Source organism: Haliaeetus albicilla, chromosome 14, assembly GCF_947461875.1.
Source record: "Haliaeetus albicilla chromosome 14, bHalAlb1.1, whole genome shotgun sequence".
NCBI classification, from domain to species: domain Eukaryota; kingdom Metazoa; phylum Chordata; class Aves; order Accipitriformes; family Accipitridae; genus Haliaeetus; species Haliaeetus albicilla.
The window spans coordinates 27,303,498-27,324,198 of NC_091496.1; the positions used below are offsets into that span (position 1 = coordinate 27,303,498).

The 20,701-nt window shown below is 39.7% G+C and overlaps 1 protein-coding gene across 1 annotated transcript in view; it reads left to right on the plus strand.

Annotated features, from left to right (window-relative positions):
* Positions 1-6,860: 6,860 nt before the first annotated feature.
* ASZ1 (ankyrin repeat, SAM and basic leucine zipper domain containing 1) overlaps positions 6,861-20,701 on the plus strand; it is a 41,774-nt gene continuing 27,933 nt past the window's right edge. Inside the window, exons 1-4 of the mRNA XM_069802313.1 lie at positions 6,861-6,977; positions 8,624-8,720; positions 13,227-13,349; positions 16,479-16,590. Coding sequence (XP_069658414.1) covers positions 6,876-6,977; positions 8,624-8,720; positions 13,227-13,349; positions 16,479-16,590 — 434 coding nt within the window. The 5' untranslated portion in view covers positions 6,861-6,875. The remainder of the gene's footprint in view (positions 6,978-8,623; positions 8,721-13,226; positions 13,350-16,478; positions 16,591-20,701) is intronic.

Genomic DNA, 20,701 nt, shown 5'->3' on the forward strand with positions numbered 1-20,701 from the left:
GTCCCACAATCCTCACACCATTCCCATGACATTAATTAATACATATCAATGTCTCTTTTGACATAATGCCAAGTGGTAACCAAAATAAGGCTACTTAACATATGCTTTTAAGTAGAGATATTAACAAATGATGAAACAGCCAGCACGGAGACAATGCTCTTGACTGCTAGGCTATCTATCTGAAAGTGGCTCAGCTCACAGAGGGACATTTGTCTATTACAAAAACCCATCTACTTGAAATGACCAGTCTGACCTCACTGCCAAAGGGGACTGTGGAGATTTTGCAGAAAGTTAGCCAAGGGGTTAATCAGAGGTTTGTTATGACTGGCTGATGTGGCTAAGGAAATCTATGCTCATGGATCACTAGTGCAAGCCACATGGCCCCATTTTTCCCCCACATACATATGGATTTCAGATACATTCCATGATAGTTTAGACGATCTGGTTAAAGGAATGGGTATTTCAAGGAGGAACATGGTAAAGAACTATATGGGACAGAAGCAAATCTGTTCATTGCAGAGCCTTATAGTCAGGCAATTCGGATTCCACAAGTTTAGTGCAAGACAAGTTTCATAGGAAAGCATTAGGAGAAAGAAATCTAGAGCAAACAGCTGTTTTGGCAGCTTATACATCTGCCTTAACAGAGAAGAAACCATATCTTCGATAACCTGAATAGTTCCAGTATATAGGATGATTAAGACGCAGGGCATTTTTACAGTATCAAAGTGGATAGGAACTGCTGAGGATTTTACTGCACAAATTAGACAGAAGGTATGGTTTTTAATACACTAGTGCTTGTTGATAATTCTGAGATTTCACGCACTGAAACTAATGGGACTAATAAAAGCTTTTTGTAACAAGAGAACCGTTATATCTATGGCAACAGCAACTTGAATGAAGGAGTTCTATCAGTGGTTAGAGACTTGGGGAGGAAAAGATGCAGATACACGTACATGATCTTATGTAACAACATGATTCAAAATAGGCACACAGGAGGCTGGACTATGGCCATTTAAATGTTAGGCATTTACTAGAGGGAAGGAACCTTCCTCTGCAATCTCAGTGGTCATTGCTTTAGACAGCCTAACAGTCAGGGTATCCCCAGTGCATAACTGCTCCCACCTGACCAATACAGAAGTCTTATGGCTTCCTGGTTTTGGGCCAGCTGTGAGAGTACCCAGAAATGATCATAAAAGTCTATTCCACAGGTAGACACTTCTGGACATAAGTTTGGACAGTCACATAAGAATGCAAGCATAAGACAGCTAGAAAACAGTGCAACATCTTTGAACGGTTTTCCCACAGAACATGTTCTCATGTTCCAAATGTTGGCATCTGTAATGATTTTAGTTCACACCACTGGGGATGTGGACAGTATCACAATTAGCCTCGAAGAGAAAAGCTTAAAGCAGATGTAAAAGAGATGTTGACTTTGCTGGAAGAGATGAATGAGATAAAAGGAATCGGTAGTCCAGTTAGCACATCCTAGAATTCAGTGAGGGGCTGAACAGTTCCTCTCAGAAGAGAAGCTGTGAAGTTTTAGGAGCTCTGAATTACTAGTATCACTTTGGAGAGCCAGCATCACAGACCATAATGTAAAACACCATCCTGACTTCATAAACTCAAGCAAAAAAGACGACGGTATATGCGTGGGAACTGTCATAATGCCCAGAGACTACTGATGAGCAGCCCCAGCAGCCATAAAAATAAGAGATAATCAGAGACTTAATACCTTGTGCTAAACCTATGATAGCAAGGCGGTTCAGTATGCAAAAATGACAATTAGATTTCATGTTTTGCTAAGAAAAGAAGAAAAAAACAACCCACCAAACATGATAAAGCAAAAAGAGCTTTTGATTCAGTCCCTTTTCCAAGAAGCCATATTCCTTTTGAATTGGTCAGAGTGAAATAAGAATGTGGAGGCTAACAAAAACATTATGTATGTGAATATACTGAAATATCTGGATAACCTTCAATCTTGATAAAAGTGATAAGATAAAGTGACATATCAGAATAAAAGCTAAATGGGGTAGAAAGTTCAAAGCACCACTTGATCTTATAAATAACCATTATTATACTCAAACATTTGTGTTTCTAAGAGACAGATATTACTATGAGAAGTGGCTGCCTCAGGATGAGCAGAGTGAACAGGCTGAAAAACAAAGGTACTCACCATTCAGCAATGTGATAATGAAGTGGGTGTACTGCCAGTCAAGATTAAGGGGACAAAATAGTGTAGAACAGAGTAGACATAGCACAGCAATGAGGAATTTTTAACAGAGAGGATGCATCTAGTAACAGCAGGAATCATTCTGACATGGACTTGCTATACAGACCAAAGCTTCTAGGTTATACAGAAAGAAGCAAAAAGTGTGCCTGATGCTAAAAAAAGAAACTATCTTCAACATCCTAATTCCTTTTCTAGGTGTTTTATACATTACTACGATAATAAGAGATATTTTCATGACACTGGCACCTAGGAGGTCCTGAAAAGGATTCAGGTCTACACCACGCCCACTAATTAGCTGATGTGGTCTCATTTTGACAATGGTTTAAGGCTTCTACCAGAAGACACATTTTATGAACAGCAGAACAGTTGGTATGCAATTTATACTCAAGCTTTTGGCAGCAGATTTAAAGTGTCACATCATGTACTATCCAGAGAGATTTGGCAAAGTGGACAGGATGAACACAGCTGTAAAAAAATGAATTATCAGAAGCAAAACAGCTGAAATTAAGAGTTTTCCATCTATTTTAAGTTCATTAGAACAATGACTGAAATAACTATGAATAACTCAATTTGCTGTAGTGCAGCACCTCATAAAAAAATTTCAGGATGGCAAAACTAAAACTGGTTTAACACAAAGGGTGATTTCACAGATAGAACACAGATCACTTCAGTGCTTTTTACCAAATAAATGCCTTACAGTCTGGAGTGAAAGATTGTAATATTAGCCCTTCTTTATACTTGAAATACCTTAAAAATAAGAGATGCTACAGGTATGTACAAGTCAGCTGAAAATTCATCCAGGACAACATAAACTACTATGAAGTACTTTGTTTCCCATTTGTTTCATGAATATTACCTGTGAAACTGCAATCACCTGTGCTACTTTACAGGACTTTTTGCAAATTATGCAAATTCTGGTATGATGTCCTGCCCTTAACCATGGAACTGGTACAACTGCTACTTCACCATCTCCCAGCTGAAAATTTACTGCTTATTTGTCAATTCAGTAGATCCAGAGCTACTAAACCTCTCTGGGAATGAGAATCTCTTACATTTACGAAGTCCCTCCTTTCCGGAGTGCCACTGCTTGCACAAGAGCTTTTTTCCTCCTCTGCACGAATAAATTAGGACAACATGAGAGGAATGGGTTCAAGACTTTTCATCAGTTGTCCCACAGTTAAGTTTTGCCAAAGTAATATCTAGCTAACATTACAATAAAGAATCACTGAGTTTTTACTCTATGTAATGTTACCACAGATGAAAATTACGTAAGAATAATACTGAAAAGGCATAGACCGTTACTCAAACTAGTAGCCGTGATAGAGAACTATGTAGAATTCCACTAAAAAAAGCGATTGCTGTTAATACTCTAAAGTATTAGCTGCTGTGTTGTTACTAGAACATTATTGCAGTAGTTAAGGTTTACAGAGGTATTCTCTTTAAACATCTATCAATTCTGATTCTCCTCCCAAGAACATTACTTTCTCAGCATTAAAGCCCTTAAGTATTTGCTGATTCAGCCTTTTGGTCTGAAACAGGGAAAACCGAACCAGTTAAAATATTTTGGAATATTCTGGCAACCATGTTTGAATAAAAATTTTTAGCTATGTATATATCAGTCCCACATGAGACAAAACATGAGGTATAGCTAGAAATACAGAAGAAATTCAGACAGCTAATGAAATCTATTTAATACCAGAAGTTATTGAGAGAAGATTAAAAGTCAGCTGATGAATAAAACAAGCTGAAGTCAAAATGGAAGTATGGCCAGCAAGAAGGGTGGCTGAAGACAGACAGGAAGTGTATTAAGGAAGTTCTATTACTCAGAGCAAAAATAGGTTCTTACGAGAATACTGTTATTTACTGCATCCAGTGACTGCTATCCTTACTATTCACTGTATTTTTAACAGGTATGTTTAGCACAGGCTGACATGCAAGTACATGGAGCTAGGCTACACACAGATTAGGTATTTATTTTAGAGTTGGCTTTTAGTGCTTGTTCTGATGCCCCTTGTGATACAGGAAATTATTCTGAGATGTTTTCCCAGCTTGAGTCATTCTATTATTGCCCTCTGCATGCAAAATGAGTACTGCATAACAATGAGGAAAAGATGTTGGGAACTGCTCCTACCAGAGGAAGTAAAAACATACTGATATTTGGCAAATATGGATGACAGCCAGGACTCGCCATACCGTCAACCAAAATAAAGAGTCTGCTTAGCTGAAAAATAAAGACAGGCTTCAAGGTCACAAATTAACTGGAGCAAGAAGAATGTGAAAAACGAGGGAGCGTCCACATCAACAATAACGTCTGGTTTACAGTTCCAACCAAACACACAAAGAGAGATCACCTGCTATCAACTTCTGCACAATCAACACATTCACATTTGAAACAGCCATCAGGTACACTGGCTGCAAGGCTCTTCTGCACTGTGAGTTTTTGAAAGGGTTTTTTCTGTAGTACTAGGGACTATCAGGCCTGTTACTGAAGGCGACCTTTTTAAAGAGAGGTGGCCTCTGAGCAAAGCAGCAACATGCAGGTTGCATTTGAAGTGTCTGTTGCGACATTTTAAATTGTACACGAGCTGGTGCAGACAAAAGGGAAGGAAAAAAACCCCAACCAATCTCAAACTTTGAAACCTGAACCAGGACAAATAAATTGCAGTTGTCAAATACTAAATAATTGCTAGTGTATTAAAAGTAAGGAATCTATAGATAGTACCATCACCAGTTAGAAACAACTCTCTTGAGCTACATCAGGTCAATTGTAAAAAGGCACACTCAGTTGTCTTTAGAGTTCAGCAGCTACGGATATAAATTCTACTAGCAAGCCCATGTTCTGTAACAGAGCTGAGCCAAACAAAGAATTATTATGGAAGCTTGATCCTGGATATGGACACCATAATCTTCAGGACTAGTGGACTCATAGATACAAGCAGCTAGATGACAATGCCACAAATTCTGCTTTTCCTCAGCAGGCAGAAAGTGACATGAGAAATCTTCAGGCCAGTGATCAGAAAACTGAAAACTCTGAGAATAAAAGTTACAATTTTATCAGAACTGACATGGCTACAAAAATGTTTAATTATTACATCCAGTAAATGTTATATCTTCATTACCAAACTAATTTAAACAGACCTTTAGTATATGCAGTTAAATCCAAAATAAGCACATAAAGCTAAGCCTTTATATAGAGGTACATATTACAGTTGCCTCAATTTTACCATCTTTTGTTCTAGGGATGCTGTGTGAAAGGGAAGGTTTTTGCATTTCTATCAAGTTTCCAGAACTGGAAGTTTCTTTCATGGGAGTTCATTTAAAATGTTCAGCTAGCTCTGTACCAGAGTTCCTCATTGTTAATAACCTGACTTTCATAATACTTTTATGCAAACAGGTTGTCATATTTTACAGACAAGCAACTACAATCCAGAAAAAACGGCTGTTAAAAGTGTCAGGAAAGCACAATTGAAATATGCAGACCATGTTTGGTTTGGGTTTTTTTTTTTAATAGGTACAATTTTTATAGCACTTAATATGTTCTAAGCACACCTCTAACCAACCTGCAAATTCCAACATGGTGAAAGTTGCCTTACATGTGGCACGGCACCAAAAAAAAAGAAAGAAAAAAAAGAAAAAAAGGAATAAATGCTTCACAGTCACCTTCTGATTAGATGAGTGAAATTTTTGTTAAAATGAACTTCCCAAAAATTACACTTTTACACTGTCATGGGCACAAGGGCTACACTCACCATTCTGTACTAGTGCCTGGCTTTTCTCCATGACCAGACTTTTTCCCTTCTGTTCTCTTTCATTCAGTGGAAGAGCAAATTCATTTCAGACTGAGACAAGGTCTGCGCTGAGCTCAAAGAGCAGTTTTGCCTGTGGATGAAATACGGAATGTTGTTCCCAAGGAGTTTCAAGTGAACTTTGTGATGGATGAGACGGCATTACCTGTCATTAGAAAGAAATCTAACGACAATTCCAAAATTGAAAGTAATGCCCGTATGTACCCAGGTGGGAGGGAGCAGGGTGAAAATTTAACTCACTAGGCTGCTGTTCAACCTTCCCCATGTAACTGTCACCACCATAGGCTCTGGCTGTGTGACAACGCGCGTACATACACACGAGCAACGTAACTGACTGCTATTAGGTCAGGCAGCATTTTAAGAGCGTATTAATGATGACAGAAATTAAAGAGAGAAAACATTATCGTTTACCTTGGATTTACGCGCATACACCAGTCGTAGAGCTAGAGAGACAACTCGACACGCAGCCCTGCCGCGTTGCCCAACGCCCCACAGCACAGCCGAGCCACTCGTAAAGCCACGCTGCGCTCCCACGTGCCTATGACCGTAAGTTTGATTGGTTTCTTTTCCCTGACGCTGCAACGCCATCACCAGCACACACCAAACTACCCCTTTCCCCTCAGGAACGACGGCTGCCTCGCCCAGAAGCGGCCGCCGGCCGCGCTGTGAGGAGCCCGCCCGCCCGGAGGGGTCGCCGGCGGCGGGTCGCGACGCAGCCGGCACGCGACGGGCCCTCCCGAAGCCCCGCGAGCGCCTCGTGCGCGGGAAAGCGGCGCGGCCGCCGCGGAGCCACGTGACCCGCCGGCGCCGAGGCGAGCGCGCGCGCGCGCGCGAACGCCATGGCCGCCACGCCGTGGGGGATCCGCGTTGTGGCGGGGGGGGAGGAGGACGACAGCGACGAGGACGGCTGGGATATCGGCGTCGTGCGGCGCGAGCCGCAGGTGGGGCTCAGCCTCTCCGCGGCCGGCGCCCTCGGGCTGGGGCCTGCGGCCGGGGGCGGGTGTCTCGGGGTTGGGGAGACGGCCTCGCGCCTCCTGAGGGAGGCGGCCTCGGCCTGAAATGGCGGTGAGGGGAGCGGGGCGCGGTGGGTCTGGCCGAGGAGGGTGGCCTCGGGAGGGGCTGCGGCTGGTGCCTCCTCTGTGATTATTTCTTAGCAGGGTAGTGGCGGTGTACCCTCAATCCAGGAGTCAAGAAAACCTAAGTTTGGGGGGGTTGTCTTCTTACGTAAAACCTCAGCGTTTGTTTAAAATGGTTTTCACCCCCTTAATAACAAACCCTCGTCCCTATTTTAACACAAGAACAAATTTGAAAGCGACTGGGGGCCTGTAAAGCTGTTTTATATCTTAAATCTCTGAGTCTCTTTCTCGCTAACCTAAAGATTTAAGTGATTTTATTGCATCTAATAGGTGTGAGGCATCTGATAGTGTGAGGTAGAGGGAGACTCTGCAAGGCTTTTTAGCCGTTGGTTTGTTTGATGGCCAGAATTGGAAAATGGAGGTAACTCAGTACTTGCAGTACTCTTGCTAAAGGTTATAGTCAGGTTTTTCAGGGGCCTTGATCTTTAAATGGAGGTTCTTATCCAAAGGTAGGCATTATTTGGACATTGTTGGCTGAACAGAACGAAAAAGGGCTAAATTGTTATATTGGCTGTTTCTCTCTCACCATTGGTTGTCTAGACACTAAGCACTTATTAAAATCGTTACAAAAGTTGTTGGAAAGATAGACTACAGTGTGCTGGGGAAAACTGAGTAATTCAAAGTTCTCATGTTATGACTTCAGAACTTACCATGAAATAGGACTTCTCTTCTTTCCATACCCACGTCTATCTGCAAAGAAACTAGTGAATAGTCCTCCACTTATTTGTGTATATGTTTTGTATAATCTAGATAATGCCAGCAGTAATCTTCAGCTGCATCTGCAGCTTTAATAGAGAACAAATCTGTGATGCTTTTGGAAGGAACTTGAATCAGGCAACTTGTCTGATCATAAACTAGTCTTTGGTCAGGGCATTCTTCAGCCAGATCTTTTATGATGCAGCAACACAAATACCTGTGCTACCACAGGAATAGGGCAAAAGAGGAACAGTAAGACTTACCAGCAGTGGATTCATGCTGCGTTAACCCAGACAGCTAGTCATTGAGCTGTGTTGCCCCAAACTGACTTTTATGTCTGATACATATATTTTTTAGCGCTGTGCTTCACAACATGTGAAATGTACAAAAAAGGTACAGAAATGTGTTGCAACATTTTTCTAGTGCCAAAAGAGGAAAAAGAATCTTAACTGAAATCAAATACCATTAAGAAAAACTGAGAGCAGCGCAGGAGGATAGCAGGTCTGTTGAGAAAGAAGATATTTACATTTTCAGAGAATGGATCCTTTCTGAAAAGTTAATTTTGCAACTTTATGTTTTACAGTAGGCCCTAAGCAGGTCTACAGAGACAGAAGAAGGAACGTTTTACCTTGCTCCCTCCCCTTCCCTGCTTTGTCCTTACAGAGATCATTAGTGCTTTTATACTGAAATCAAGCTGTACTTTTTACCTTGAAACAGTTACTAGGTTTTGACTTAACTTCTCTTTGCTTATCTAGCAGTTGGATCAAATGTTGCAGGCGGACAAGAATGAAGCATTAAAGAAAGCTCTATTTCATGGTGATGTGTCATTAATTGAAGAACTCTTGAACTCCGGTGAGGAAAGTCAGTTACGAAGTTGAATATTTTTAATTGAACTTGGCAAGAATTCTAAAGCTTCGAAGTTCTTGTTTCAAAATAATGTGTTGAGTGCGTGTAGGAATATGTGAATGTTTTCAATACAGGATATAAACTCTTATTTTAAAGATGAAATTACTTTTTCAGTGACTCAGTATGTGGTATTGCAGGAAATTCCTTCTAATTTTTATTTCTTACGTCAAGCAGGAGCCCTGAAAATTGTGAAATGTGTGAGCTATCAAATAAGGTGTTTCTTTGTTTTCAGATGCATTTTTAACCTGAAAATATCAATTACAAACAACGAATTTGAGGTGGTTTAAATTGAGAGTGAGAATTCAGTGGGTGGTCTTAATTTGGTGTTGAGGGTTGCTTGGGGGAGAGGGGGCAGGAAGAGTAGGGTGACTTTTTTTGTTTTAATGCTCCCCCACTTTGGAAATTCCTTTTTTTTTTTTTTTTTTTTTTTTATTCTCACTCACAGCACTGTTAAGGTTCTGGTATGTGCCCTGTGTAATACTGCTGTCCTGGCAACATCAGCTGGACAACGATTTTGTAATTCTGAAAGGTCTAATAGGGTTTGTGTGGCATTTGTCACTAAAAAGTAGTTTGTCTTAACACTAAAAGCCTTTCTCCCTGTTCTGTTCCTCACTATTTGTCTGTAATGTGTTTCTGTTATTCAGTGTTAGGAGGATTGGATCACTTATTGAAGCATCCAGGGCAATGAAAAACTGCATAGCTGAGTTGACCTGCCTAGTGATAATTGTCAGGAAGTTCTGCTTCAGCAAGCAAGCAGAATATAGTAGCCAAGAGCTTGTTATCTGAGGAAAATCTGTCTTATGGCTGGAAGAAAGTATTTTTCTGGTTAGCAATGGGTTTTTCTGAGTTTTAAAACAAAGACATTACTTGCCCTTTTAGAAGAAGACTGTTTCTCACTACAGTGGGGAAATGTTTTTTTTAAATTAAGTAAAAACTATTGCACAGGCTGAAACACAGAGGCGTAATACAGAGTGAAATGCATCTTCTGTTTTGCTTTGAGAAAATATGTTCTTATAGGTAGAGTTTTTAGTGATGTCTGTGCATCAGATTGCTTAATTGTTTTGTTAGTCATGCTTGACTGCTTGTATTGCAGTCAAACAGCAATAGTTCATTTTCTGTGTTGATGCTTGCTACATAATGAGCAGTTCTATGCTATTGGAAGATGATAATCGGTATCTGTAAGAGTGTAAGGTCAGGCCAGAGATTCCTGTGGTCTAGTGTCCTGTCTCCTGAAATGTACAAGGCAGTATCACAAGAGAATCTATCATTTCCTGAAAATACAATTAACAGTAAATTTTGACCTATCCAGTACTGTCCTGCAGAGCAGTAGAACACAATGCCTGCCTAACAGGGAGGCGTTTTTGAAGAAAGGTGACATTGTCCTTCAGAGGATCAATGCTCAGTCAGATTAAATCTTTGCCTCCAAAGTTGCCTTTAGTGTATGTTCAGTAGAGCTTGTAGGAGGCTCGCTACCAGCACTTGACCAAACTCAGGATTTGTGTTGGAAGTGGATTTCCTAGCAACAGTTGGGGCCATTCTTTCAGGTAGAGTGAGAACATGTTGTCTTCTGGCTTGCTTAGCCATTGCTTTAGGAATATTTGGTACTGAGGCAGTTCTACAGAGCCTTTCTACCGTAGCTATTATTAGCCACAGTCAACAAAATATTTGAAAGAGATACCAGAGAAACTGCAGTAATCACAGAAAGAACATAGTTTTTCCTTTGCTGTTCTTTTACTTCACTGTTATTCACATGCTTCATATAGTTTCTGCTGTAGAGCTTGTCTGGGGCCAGAACGTATTTCTCCCCATTCCTGCTTAAAGAGGAGGATATTTATCTCTAACTCGGATTGTAAAAAACAATGTTGTATCTGCTTTGCCTCGTAGACATAATTTGTGAGGCTATGTGTCTGAAAAGCTCCTCTGCTCATGCCCACAAAGGAACACAGAGAGGTAATGGAAGGTGGGGAAGCCCAAATAACACCCTGGCCCAGCTCCTCCCAGGCCCATCATGGAAGCCATTGGCCCATCATGGAAGCCATCAGCCCATCACAGGCCCATCTCCACAAGCCCAGAGGAGCAGAGAGGCCTGGGGCAGGCAAGAACCCAAATAATGGTCTCAGAGGAAGGGACTCCCTGGGCTGTCATAGGGACCTTGTGCCTGGGTGCCAGCGACTGTAGAGACAGGAGTGAAAGGATGTGCCAGCCCCAGGAGTGGGACAGGGGGTCAGAGGCCCGTGTGTCTCTGATGCCAGCAGCTGGAGGAGATAGATCTATCCCAAAAGGGAGCAGGATGAGACCATTGGTGCTGTCTGTGTTCACGAGTGCTCTATGTGTCTGTGTTGATCAGTGTGGGTGGTGGTGTATGTGTGTGTCTGCTGGGAATACACGCTCCGCATCGATAGTGGTTGGGCCTGGGGGTGTGGAGCTGCGGCAGCCTCACTTCTCTCTGGCTGTTGCATCTGGCCTGATTTTTTACTAAAAATTTTTTTCTGGGCTTCACTGTTGCCTTATAGGACTTCTTAAGGGCCATTTTAAATGCTAAACTAACACTGTTTACTTCAAGAACAGCTCCCATAATGAGAGAGTCTGAGTAGTAACCAGGGGGAGACATTTCTGGTTCAGTCAACAACTTGTATAACCATGCAGCCAAGAAGCAACATGACTTACTGCTTCAGTTGTCCTTTCTTGGTCTTCCCCGATGACTTTCATACTGCATGGTACTTCAAGGCAGTCACTACAAAGATGGCAGGAGGCCATGCAGGACAAACAAGCTGTAACACAGGTTTGACATTTCATTGCCAAATAGACCATTATACTTCTAGAGCTTAGAAAAAGCACCAGCATCGTGAGATACTGTTTGCTATAAGTGTAAAGAAAGCAACGAGAAAAATACCTTCTTGAGTTTTAATAAGTCTCTATATGCCTGCCAAATAGATCCTTTGTCACTGTTGTTCAGATATGTATTAAAATAAAAAGCTCTAGATAGTTGCATGGACTGCTTTTCTTCTTAAGAGGAAAAGGGACTTGTTAAGGCTGATAGTGCCAGCTTTCTGGTATTCCTTTCTTACTAGTGTTACTTCAGTGGGCTGTTGGATGTCACACTTTCTAAATTCTTGAAGTGACTTGTCTACAAGGAAGTTCAGGTTTGACTGCGAAGGGAGGCTTGCTGGCTCCCCTTGTAGTACTTGGCTGTGGACTTCAATGAAGTGTTTTGTATACTGCAGATAAACTGGAATGCTGCGACATTAAGGACTGCAGCTAGTATGTATGCATTACTAAGAAGATTTTATCATAAATTCTGTGGCTTGCAGGTGTTAGAGGTGTTAGAATGCTTCCACACCTGGCTTTCATTGAATGTTGCCTCTTTACTGATCACTTCTACAACTCCAGATCTTTAACAGTTGAAGAATCAATCCAAGAGCAGTGACCTGTTACTCCCTCAGCTTTAATGGCTTTATGTTGCTACACTGAGCACATCTTTGACAAACTACCAAGGCAGGGAAGCAAATATACATTTTTCATGAAAAGGTATGCGTGGAGCTTGACTGTCACAAATTTCTTAGGGCAGTTTTGGTACTTTCCAGAGCTGTCTCTTTTAAAGAAGTATTTTTGATTATCCATAATCACTGTTGGACTAATATGGAAACAGCTGATGGAAACTATTCTAGAGGAGGTAATATTTGAAGAAGGATTGAAGGAAGGATGATTCCTCTTATTGCAAAAACGTGTCGAGATTTTTATTTGTAAGTTGTCGGATTACTGTCTTGGTCTGGTACTTGGTTCTTGGTGAATTTGGGAGGGCTGTCTGGCAAGCTTACTTATAGCCACAAAGGAAGATGTGGCTATTATAAAGAGTAACAAACAAATCTGGTGATTGTGACTGAATCTTGCATAATCTTCTATTTCTTCTTTCTATGGAGATAATATTTTGTTAGTACTGAACACAAAAATGGTCTCTTCTAGTTAACTGCCTGGCAAGGCAAAGAAGAAAAGGAGCTGTGAAGCAGGAAAACCCTAGTCAATAGGATCTTAAATGCCTGACAAGCAGTTTGCTTCCACAGCAGTCCACTTGGCTTAGCAAGAATCAAAATTTTTCATTTTGATTGAAGAAAGGTATTGCACATAAGTGGAGAAAACAGAGATTCTGTGTACTGCTCTGAAATTATTTTTGCAGCTAAATTTATTACTTACATTTTTTTTAAATGTAGTCTTTCTGTGGTACTTAACCTCTTGGATTGAGAACTGAGCTTCCTTGGTGTCAGTTCTAAAAGTTGTTTTCTGGTGTTCTAGATAAAGGTGTATTAAAAAAATTAAAATGGTGTAAGAGACTTCTCTCCTTAGGACTAAACACAAACTGTAACCTTTGTAATGATATATATTGAGAGTAAGGTTTATAAAAAGCATGTTTATTGTGGTGCAGCTTTATGATTTTAGTATCTTAAATTTTGACAGGTATAAGCATAGAATCTAGCTTTCATTTTGGATGGACTCCCCTGATGTGTGCTGCCAGTGTGGCTGACTTTGCAGTAGTGCGTCTTCTTCTGGACAGAGGTGCTAATGCACGTTTTGAAATAGGTAAGATGTGAATGAAAAATACTGGCCAGTAATGCTCAGTACCGGACATTGTTCTATCCTTATTCTCTTTTTACATATATAGGGAAAAAAATCAAAGTTCACAGTGGAACTGGGACCTAGTCTAGCTTTCACAGTTTTCAAGTAAAAGCAGTAGTTTTACAGTAAAAAATGTGTTCTTGGAACTGATCTGGAATCAGTTAATGGGTTTTCTTTTTCTCTCATTCTGTCTTTCCCGCCCCCCACCTCCCAATCCCCAAGTACTTTTTTAAAAAGAGTGTTTAGAAATAGTTGTTCAAGAATTCTACGATAAAGTTGTACAGTTAAAACTTCCTTTGTTTGGTCCTGTTACGAAGTATGTACATGCATAAACTAGCTAGAATCCCAAACAACAGCAGTAGCTTTCCAGTTTGTGGGAGACTAATGTGAACTACTCTAAAACTAGAGCACAGTTTTTCTATTAAGTGAAAACTTCTTTAGCGTGTTACTAGATCGCCCTTTTCTGCAAAAGTTCAGTGGAGCTTCTGTCAGTTCCTCTGTCAATTTTTGTGGCTTAATGATAACTTTTTGCTACTTCAGCTGTGGTTGTTTTCCTTCTTTTTCATTGTGTTGGAATATTTATGGAAGTTCAAGAAAAAACATTGCAGTACAGAAGAAACTGATGCAACACACAATACTGCCAAGTACATAAAAGCAGTGATCGTATTTTCTGGTAACTTGCCGATATTTGTTACAGTAGTAGAGTGAAATGCAGATGGTACAATTCTGGCTCTGAAAATTTTCTTGAACTTCTTAGCAGCTGATCAGAGTATGAGATCAGAGTAGATTGCCTGCACCAAAAGCAATCATGCCTTCGAGTTACTGTCCTTGTAGCCAACTTCAGAGAACTTCCATGTGGCTGCCTACAACTCATACCTGTTCCTTGTTTATGGCAGTAGAGCTATAAATGGGGCAAAAACTGCTATGGGCAGCAGTTTCAGCTGACCAGTTAACCAACATGCATGGCATTTTTTCAGTGTGTGACCAAGTGTGTTTGCCCTAAGTGGCACCTTGCTGGGATCAAGTTTCTCCGCTTGTTTCCCTGTTAGCCTGTGTAGGGAAACAGTAGCTAGGGCATATGTGCAACAGGGTACTGTCCACTCGGGAACAGTCTTGAAAGTCATTGATTCAGGTCAGGCCACATGTGTTCAGTAAAGCTATGCCATCCTGAAGTGGTACTAAATATTACTGGTCCTGCTGCTTTTTTTACATCAGCAGGCAATCACACAAGTGATCCTGTACTAATTAGCCTGTAATGTTTACAATCCTAATAATATCTATACTGTTAATCGCCTTTTGTCACATTTCGGTCATTCTTTGTAGGTGGATACTTAATTTTACCCTTTTTCGTAGTTGTGAAGAACAAGGAATTAATGCAGCATTCACTATGTGATGGGATCAGAATGCAGCATCCTTGAGGAGTAAATTCACTGGCTTTTCTGGATTTTTCAATTAGGCTGAACATAAACTAATCTTTTTTGCAGTCTCTTACCAGTTTTTCTCTGCAAAAGAGACACCGGAGAATTCTAAGGTGTTTCTTCCCCTTCTTCTCTTGCTCACATGTATAAACTATAGGTAGGCTAACAGAAATTAATTTCCCACTCTTTATCACTACATGAAATACTGAATACAAATATTACTACAGGTTTCTCCTAAATATCATTCCCAGATTAATGGTGCTTATCCATACCTTTGTTCAAAGTCCTGCCACCTTTCCATTCATGTTGTTATTGACAACCAGGTTAACCATTTTGAGTAAAAATCTGTCACTGTATCAAATAATTTACTGAAGGATTAATTGCTTACTGTTCAGGAGTTTATGTGACTCGCTGAAACTTAATTTTCATTTAACGTACTGATTTATATGTGTTAGAAATTCTACAGGAGGTGGTTGAAAATTAAAAGATGTATTAAGAAACTAGATTAATTTAAATGCAAAACTAAGGTCTTTGGTTGGAGGAGTGGGGGACAAGAAGTGGTAAGAAATAAAGTATAGCAGAGGGGGGTAAAGTACATAACAAACTTCTCATGTTTAAATATAATAAAATCTGAGCTCAGTTGAATAAAGGTTTTAATATATACACAGTCTTAAAATCTCTACAAGAAAGTTAGCAAATATGTTGTAACGCTTCATGGTACAGTCTGAAGTAGGTACAGCTAAAATTATATTTGTTAAATTGTTAAAGGCATGTTTGAACTTGTGAACAAGTTTGTGCAATAAGTAAAAAGGGCAGTTATTCAAATGGCAGTCTTCTAATTGACTGTAGGGCCAACTAACTCGCTAAGGTCCTTGAGGTTTGATGCTTCCCACATATCTTCAGGAGAACGATGGGAAAGGAGATCTCCCTTGTTCTGTGGGCAAACAGCAGGGGTGTACAATTCTGATTTGTGAGCAAAGGTGGCGTGTAACACCCAGCTGGCTTCAGAGCTGGAGCAAATACACTGGTTCCTCCTGATGAATCTTTATGGGCTGTGTAGATGTTGTTTAAATCCACATCTAAGACCATACTTTTACGCACCATAGTAGTCTAGTTTAGTATGCTTACTTCCTTTTCCTTAAGCCCTATAATAAAGCCTTGTTACTTCAGCTGTCCTTTTTATGGGCCTCTGTTGTCCCTAAAATTGATGTTGCTATGTGTTTATAATACATTTCTTGCACTTTTTTAATCCATTGCAGTTAACTTTCTGTAAGCTGTTTCTTTCCTTGACTGTGTTTCAGGGAGAGGTGGGGAGGAACAGGGAGTGAATCTACTGGTGTGGAAAAAGATTTGAGAAACAAGCGTCTATAGATAAGCTCCTACTGGGTTTTTGGGGTACCTAAGAAGTATCCTAAACTTTAGTAGGAATAGATGCTTTACTACTGCCATTCACTCTCATCTTTCTGAGTATCTTCTCTTCTCAGATGCCTTTATCTTACCTGATAATACTAGTGACTTTAATTGGAAGAAAACCAAGTTTTTTTACCCTGTTCTAAACATCTTAGAGCATCAGAACCCAATTAACAACTCTAGCAAATGTAAAGGCTTTTAAAGGAACTTCTGGATTATCATGGTGTTTATATATGTAATTCTCTAACTGCAAGTTTCAAAACAGATAAGTACACTGTGCTGATGGCGGCATGTACTGCACATGCTTCAGAGGAAAACGTCCTGAAGACTGTAGAACTGCTTCTGTCAAGGAATGCTGACCCTAACCTTACCTGCAGGTACCAAAAAACCCCATGTCTGTGAATACAGCGTAAGATTTATTGTTAATATACAGAGACATCTTTATAGACATAGCTGCTGTTGGTTAAGATGATGTGTGCTTCGTTAGCTTTTTGTAACTTCACTGCAGTCTGTATAAGGAAAGATTAGTGTCTAGATATTTATTTCTCCTATTACATCTCAGAAGATAAGACTATGATCAGTTTTATTAAATTTAAGTATGTTCCTCAGCTGAGCAAGATATAAATTTAAGATAAAAACTAATCTTAGTACTTCATTTATCTGCAGTGTAAGGGCAAGAAATATGTCCTCTGCCTTTCCCAAATCATATTGCTGCTTCTGTATAAGGATGTAAGTTAAATCAGTTAATTGTTTATTTAAATTTATGTCCTCCTTTTGAGGTTTTTGTGGGTATCTGGCTATATTCCTTTCACAGACAGCCTCCTATGGAAAAAGAAAACTTCTCTGTAAATAAAATACATTTATTCTAGTGCAATCTGGAATAATCCAGATTAAAAGAAGATTTAATCTCCTTTTAAAAACAAGTAACAGATTGTTTCTTGAATTACCACTTGGTGTCTCAGCAGTCTGAAGCAGTGCATTGTGAGATGTCTGTAGTTGCATAGTCTGATGCAATGTTTCATTTTGCATCAAAAAGAAAGAAATTCTGGGCTGACCCAAGATAAACTGTCTTCCCTCTGCTGCAGAAAAAATATATTGTTTGGGTCAAATTGAAATGGCTTGTTTTTCAACTAACTGAAATTTGTTTTTTATACCACAGCTCTTTCACCATATTACCTGAGATATGTGGATTGTGTAGCCCTCTAAAGAGAACAGAGTTGGAGGCCTGTTGGTTCTCATTAGTAGAATTAATTGCTCTGGGCCCTGAACCTCAATGTGAGCATAGTACTCATAGACAAGGAGGAAACATAGTTGTGCTGAAGTGCCAATGTGAAGTGCGATGTCTGGTACCAAATTTAAATGCCATTCATTTATTCTGATCAGAGAGGCTAAAAATTGTTCATGAAAGAAGAGAAAGCTACAGACTCTGAAATAATTACATATTGTTGCCATCAGAAAGCTGGGTGTTAGGATAAACATCCTGCTTTAAAAAACGGGGGCAGGCTTTGCATTATTAAACTTTGTCCTGGGTGTTTGAAAATGTAAACCAGAGTGCAAAGCTGCAGGTTTATGTTTGGAAAGGCCTTTGGCTAAACTTTGAAGGGAAAAAAAAAAAGTTTGGGTTCTGAGATGGGAATTTTAAGGGCAAAACTTTATTTATAAACTTAGAGTATGTTATGCATAGTTGGTCTTTATATACAAATATTTACTTGCTATCTCTTTGTTTCCTAAGACCTTGTGCTAACATATGAGTCATGCTTGCATACATCAGATACAGTGTCCAGTTGTGGTTTTTTCACTTTTGCAAGAGTAGTCTTTCTCAAATGAAAAGATAAATTAAGTGGCAATCAGAGATGTCGTTTGTACCAAATAAAAGTAGAAGTTAGGTGACAAGGTCTGGATTTTTCAAAAATCTTCGTGCTGTCTTTATTCCTTTCCATTATTTGACATTTGTGCATACCACTCCCATCATTAGAACTGCCTAGGCAGCAGCTGCTACTTCTTGTGGGCTTCTTCCACTGTCTTCTGAAACGGGGATGAAACACAACAAAACAGCTTCTGTGAAGCTGAGGGATCAAAACAGACCCTCTGTGGGGCACTGCAATCCCATTTCACCTGTTTCATTACAGCAAGCAGGATGTTCTGTAGGAGAGCATCAGAACTGTCAGTGAGTTGAGATTATTGTGAGAGTACTTCCCGTGTGATCAGTTTACCACGGGTGTTAAGAACTAAGGTCCACATTATTTGGCTGTCTCAGCACTTAAGAACCGGAATGATTTTAGGAAGCTTCTCTTGTCCACAACTGGAATGTGTGTGAATGCAAAGCAGAATACTTAACTTTCATGTAAAGTAGCGTTTAGTATTTATGCTTTCTCTGTTGCACTGTCAGGGCAGCCAATAGGCTTTTTTATCTCATGTCATCTGGAGGTAATGCACAGAAACTTGCCATTTTTTTGTCTAATTCATGAAGTGTATGTGGAGTGGGGAAGGCCTAGTGAGAAATAAACTGATTTTTGAAATGCATTCTAAGAAAGAAGATGAGTTTAGGAGTGGGTAGATAGATGATTTCTCTGCAATAGGATAGGGGACTGAGGAGAACGTGTTCAATAGAGTAACTTGCATATTTTTGCTAAGCCAAAATTGGGAACTGAATACTGATAGATGTAAAAACAGTTTTGTTGATGAGAATGTAGTGTATCAAAGCATAAGTGCTGACTGAAGAGTTTAGAAAGACAAACAAGAAGTGAGGTAATGGCTAGGTGAAACAAGAAGGCATTGTAAGACCTGCTCTGTATAGCCTTTGTAGAGCTACTATAGCTTGAATTCTTCATTTAAGTGAATGCTACCTTGAGAAATTTATTCTGCTTATCTTGTATCATTCACCTCCCTCATGCTCCAGAATGTAAATTATATACTTTATCCTTTTGTAAGGCCTGGAAATACTTAAGCAGTCTTTTTTAAAAAACCTCTTTTAACCTGCAGTGTTTTCTTAAAGATACATTGATTTTATTAATGTTAAGCTGTGATTTTGTTTTAGGCCGAAGGAAGAGGCGTGACCAACTGATAACTAACTTACTGCTGGTAGGATTACATGTCATAGGTTGTCTAGTAAATGTGGATTTTGGTGATGACATCCTCCAAGTTCTTGTTTGCATAAAGTAGAGTTAAAGAAACCTAATGGCTTTACCAGTAAGGAGAGTGTTTTGAGTTGATGTTTCATGTTAATAGCTCTTTGTTAGAAGGAGGGACAAATAGGTGAATGACTGAAACCTCCTTTACTTTGACATAAGCTCTTTGTCTCATTGTGTATGGGATATGTGGAGGTTTTATGTTGTTTGTGTGGCTTTTTTTTGCCCCTCACTCTTAAAATTTCTGGCACAATTGAGTCCTGGTCAATGACCAAGTCTGTCTTCAGTGTTTCTGCTCTAAAATGGTTATGAATTTTGTGTATGTTTAAAGAAAGTCTTCAGAAAGTCGGTTTTCTTTTTTTCTTTTTTTAGGGCGAGTATTACAGGAACTAGACCTTTGTCTTTTGTCATTGTACAGATTCAAGTTGAGCTTGAAGCATACTGTCATATGCATATACCTGAAAGTACAATCACTGCTCGGGTCTGGTATTAAGTTGCCTACATATGTTCACTTATGGTTACATTCAGAACAGTTTTGAGGAGTATCAAAAATGGTTTCATGATGAAAGTTTTGGTCTATTTTGCCCTCTTGAGAAGGTGATAATGGAAGGGGGAAATTTTCATCGCAATATCACCCAGTTCACAAGGTGGGTCTCTCTTCAGGTTGCATAGTCAGAATAAAGCAATTGTGTAACACCTCAATTTTAGCGAGATATTTATTGCTGCTGATAAGATAGTAAGTCTGCACTGCCACATAATAATTTCAGAGACCTTGACATTATCATTGTGTGATAGTTAACCATGCCAAATGACAAACAGTACATTTCAGTAAAGGTAAATAGCCTGGGAAAAGTTAATGCACTACAGTGCGTTTTATGGCTGGGGCAAGAAAATGAGGGAATTTAATAATGATTGAGTCAAGATCTTTTATCCACCTCAGAGCAAAAAATAACTTGTGATGTTATGCTCTATTATACTTCATGCCTTTCAGAGAGTTTTTTATTCTAGCGCTATGAACTCAGGACAGAAAGACTTATTTTATTATGTTGGTCAAACATCAGGACAGAGGGATTAAATATAAAAAAATCAGATGCAAAATTACCTTTACCTAAGTACTGTGTTCATGTGGGCTATGTCCATACATCTCTTCCCTCCTCTTACCCAAGTTAAGAGAAGTCAAAAGCATGCTACATGTGTGAGTTCTGTGAATTTGGAAGAGTGGCTTTTGAACATAAGTGTTGAGTCTTGTTCATCAGGTAGGGGGGAAGGAGTCTAGACACCAAAATAGATGATAGTACTTTTCCCAGCTGGTATTGACTGTATGGTGGTACTGACAGGCTTACAACTGTTGATCACAGTT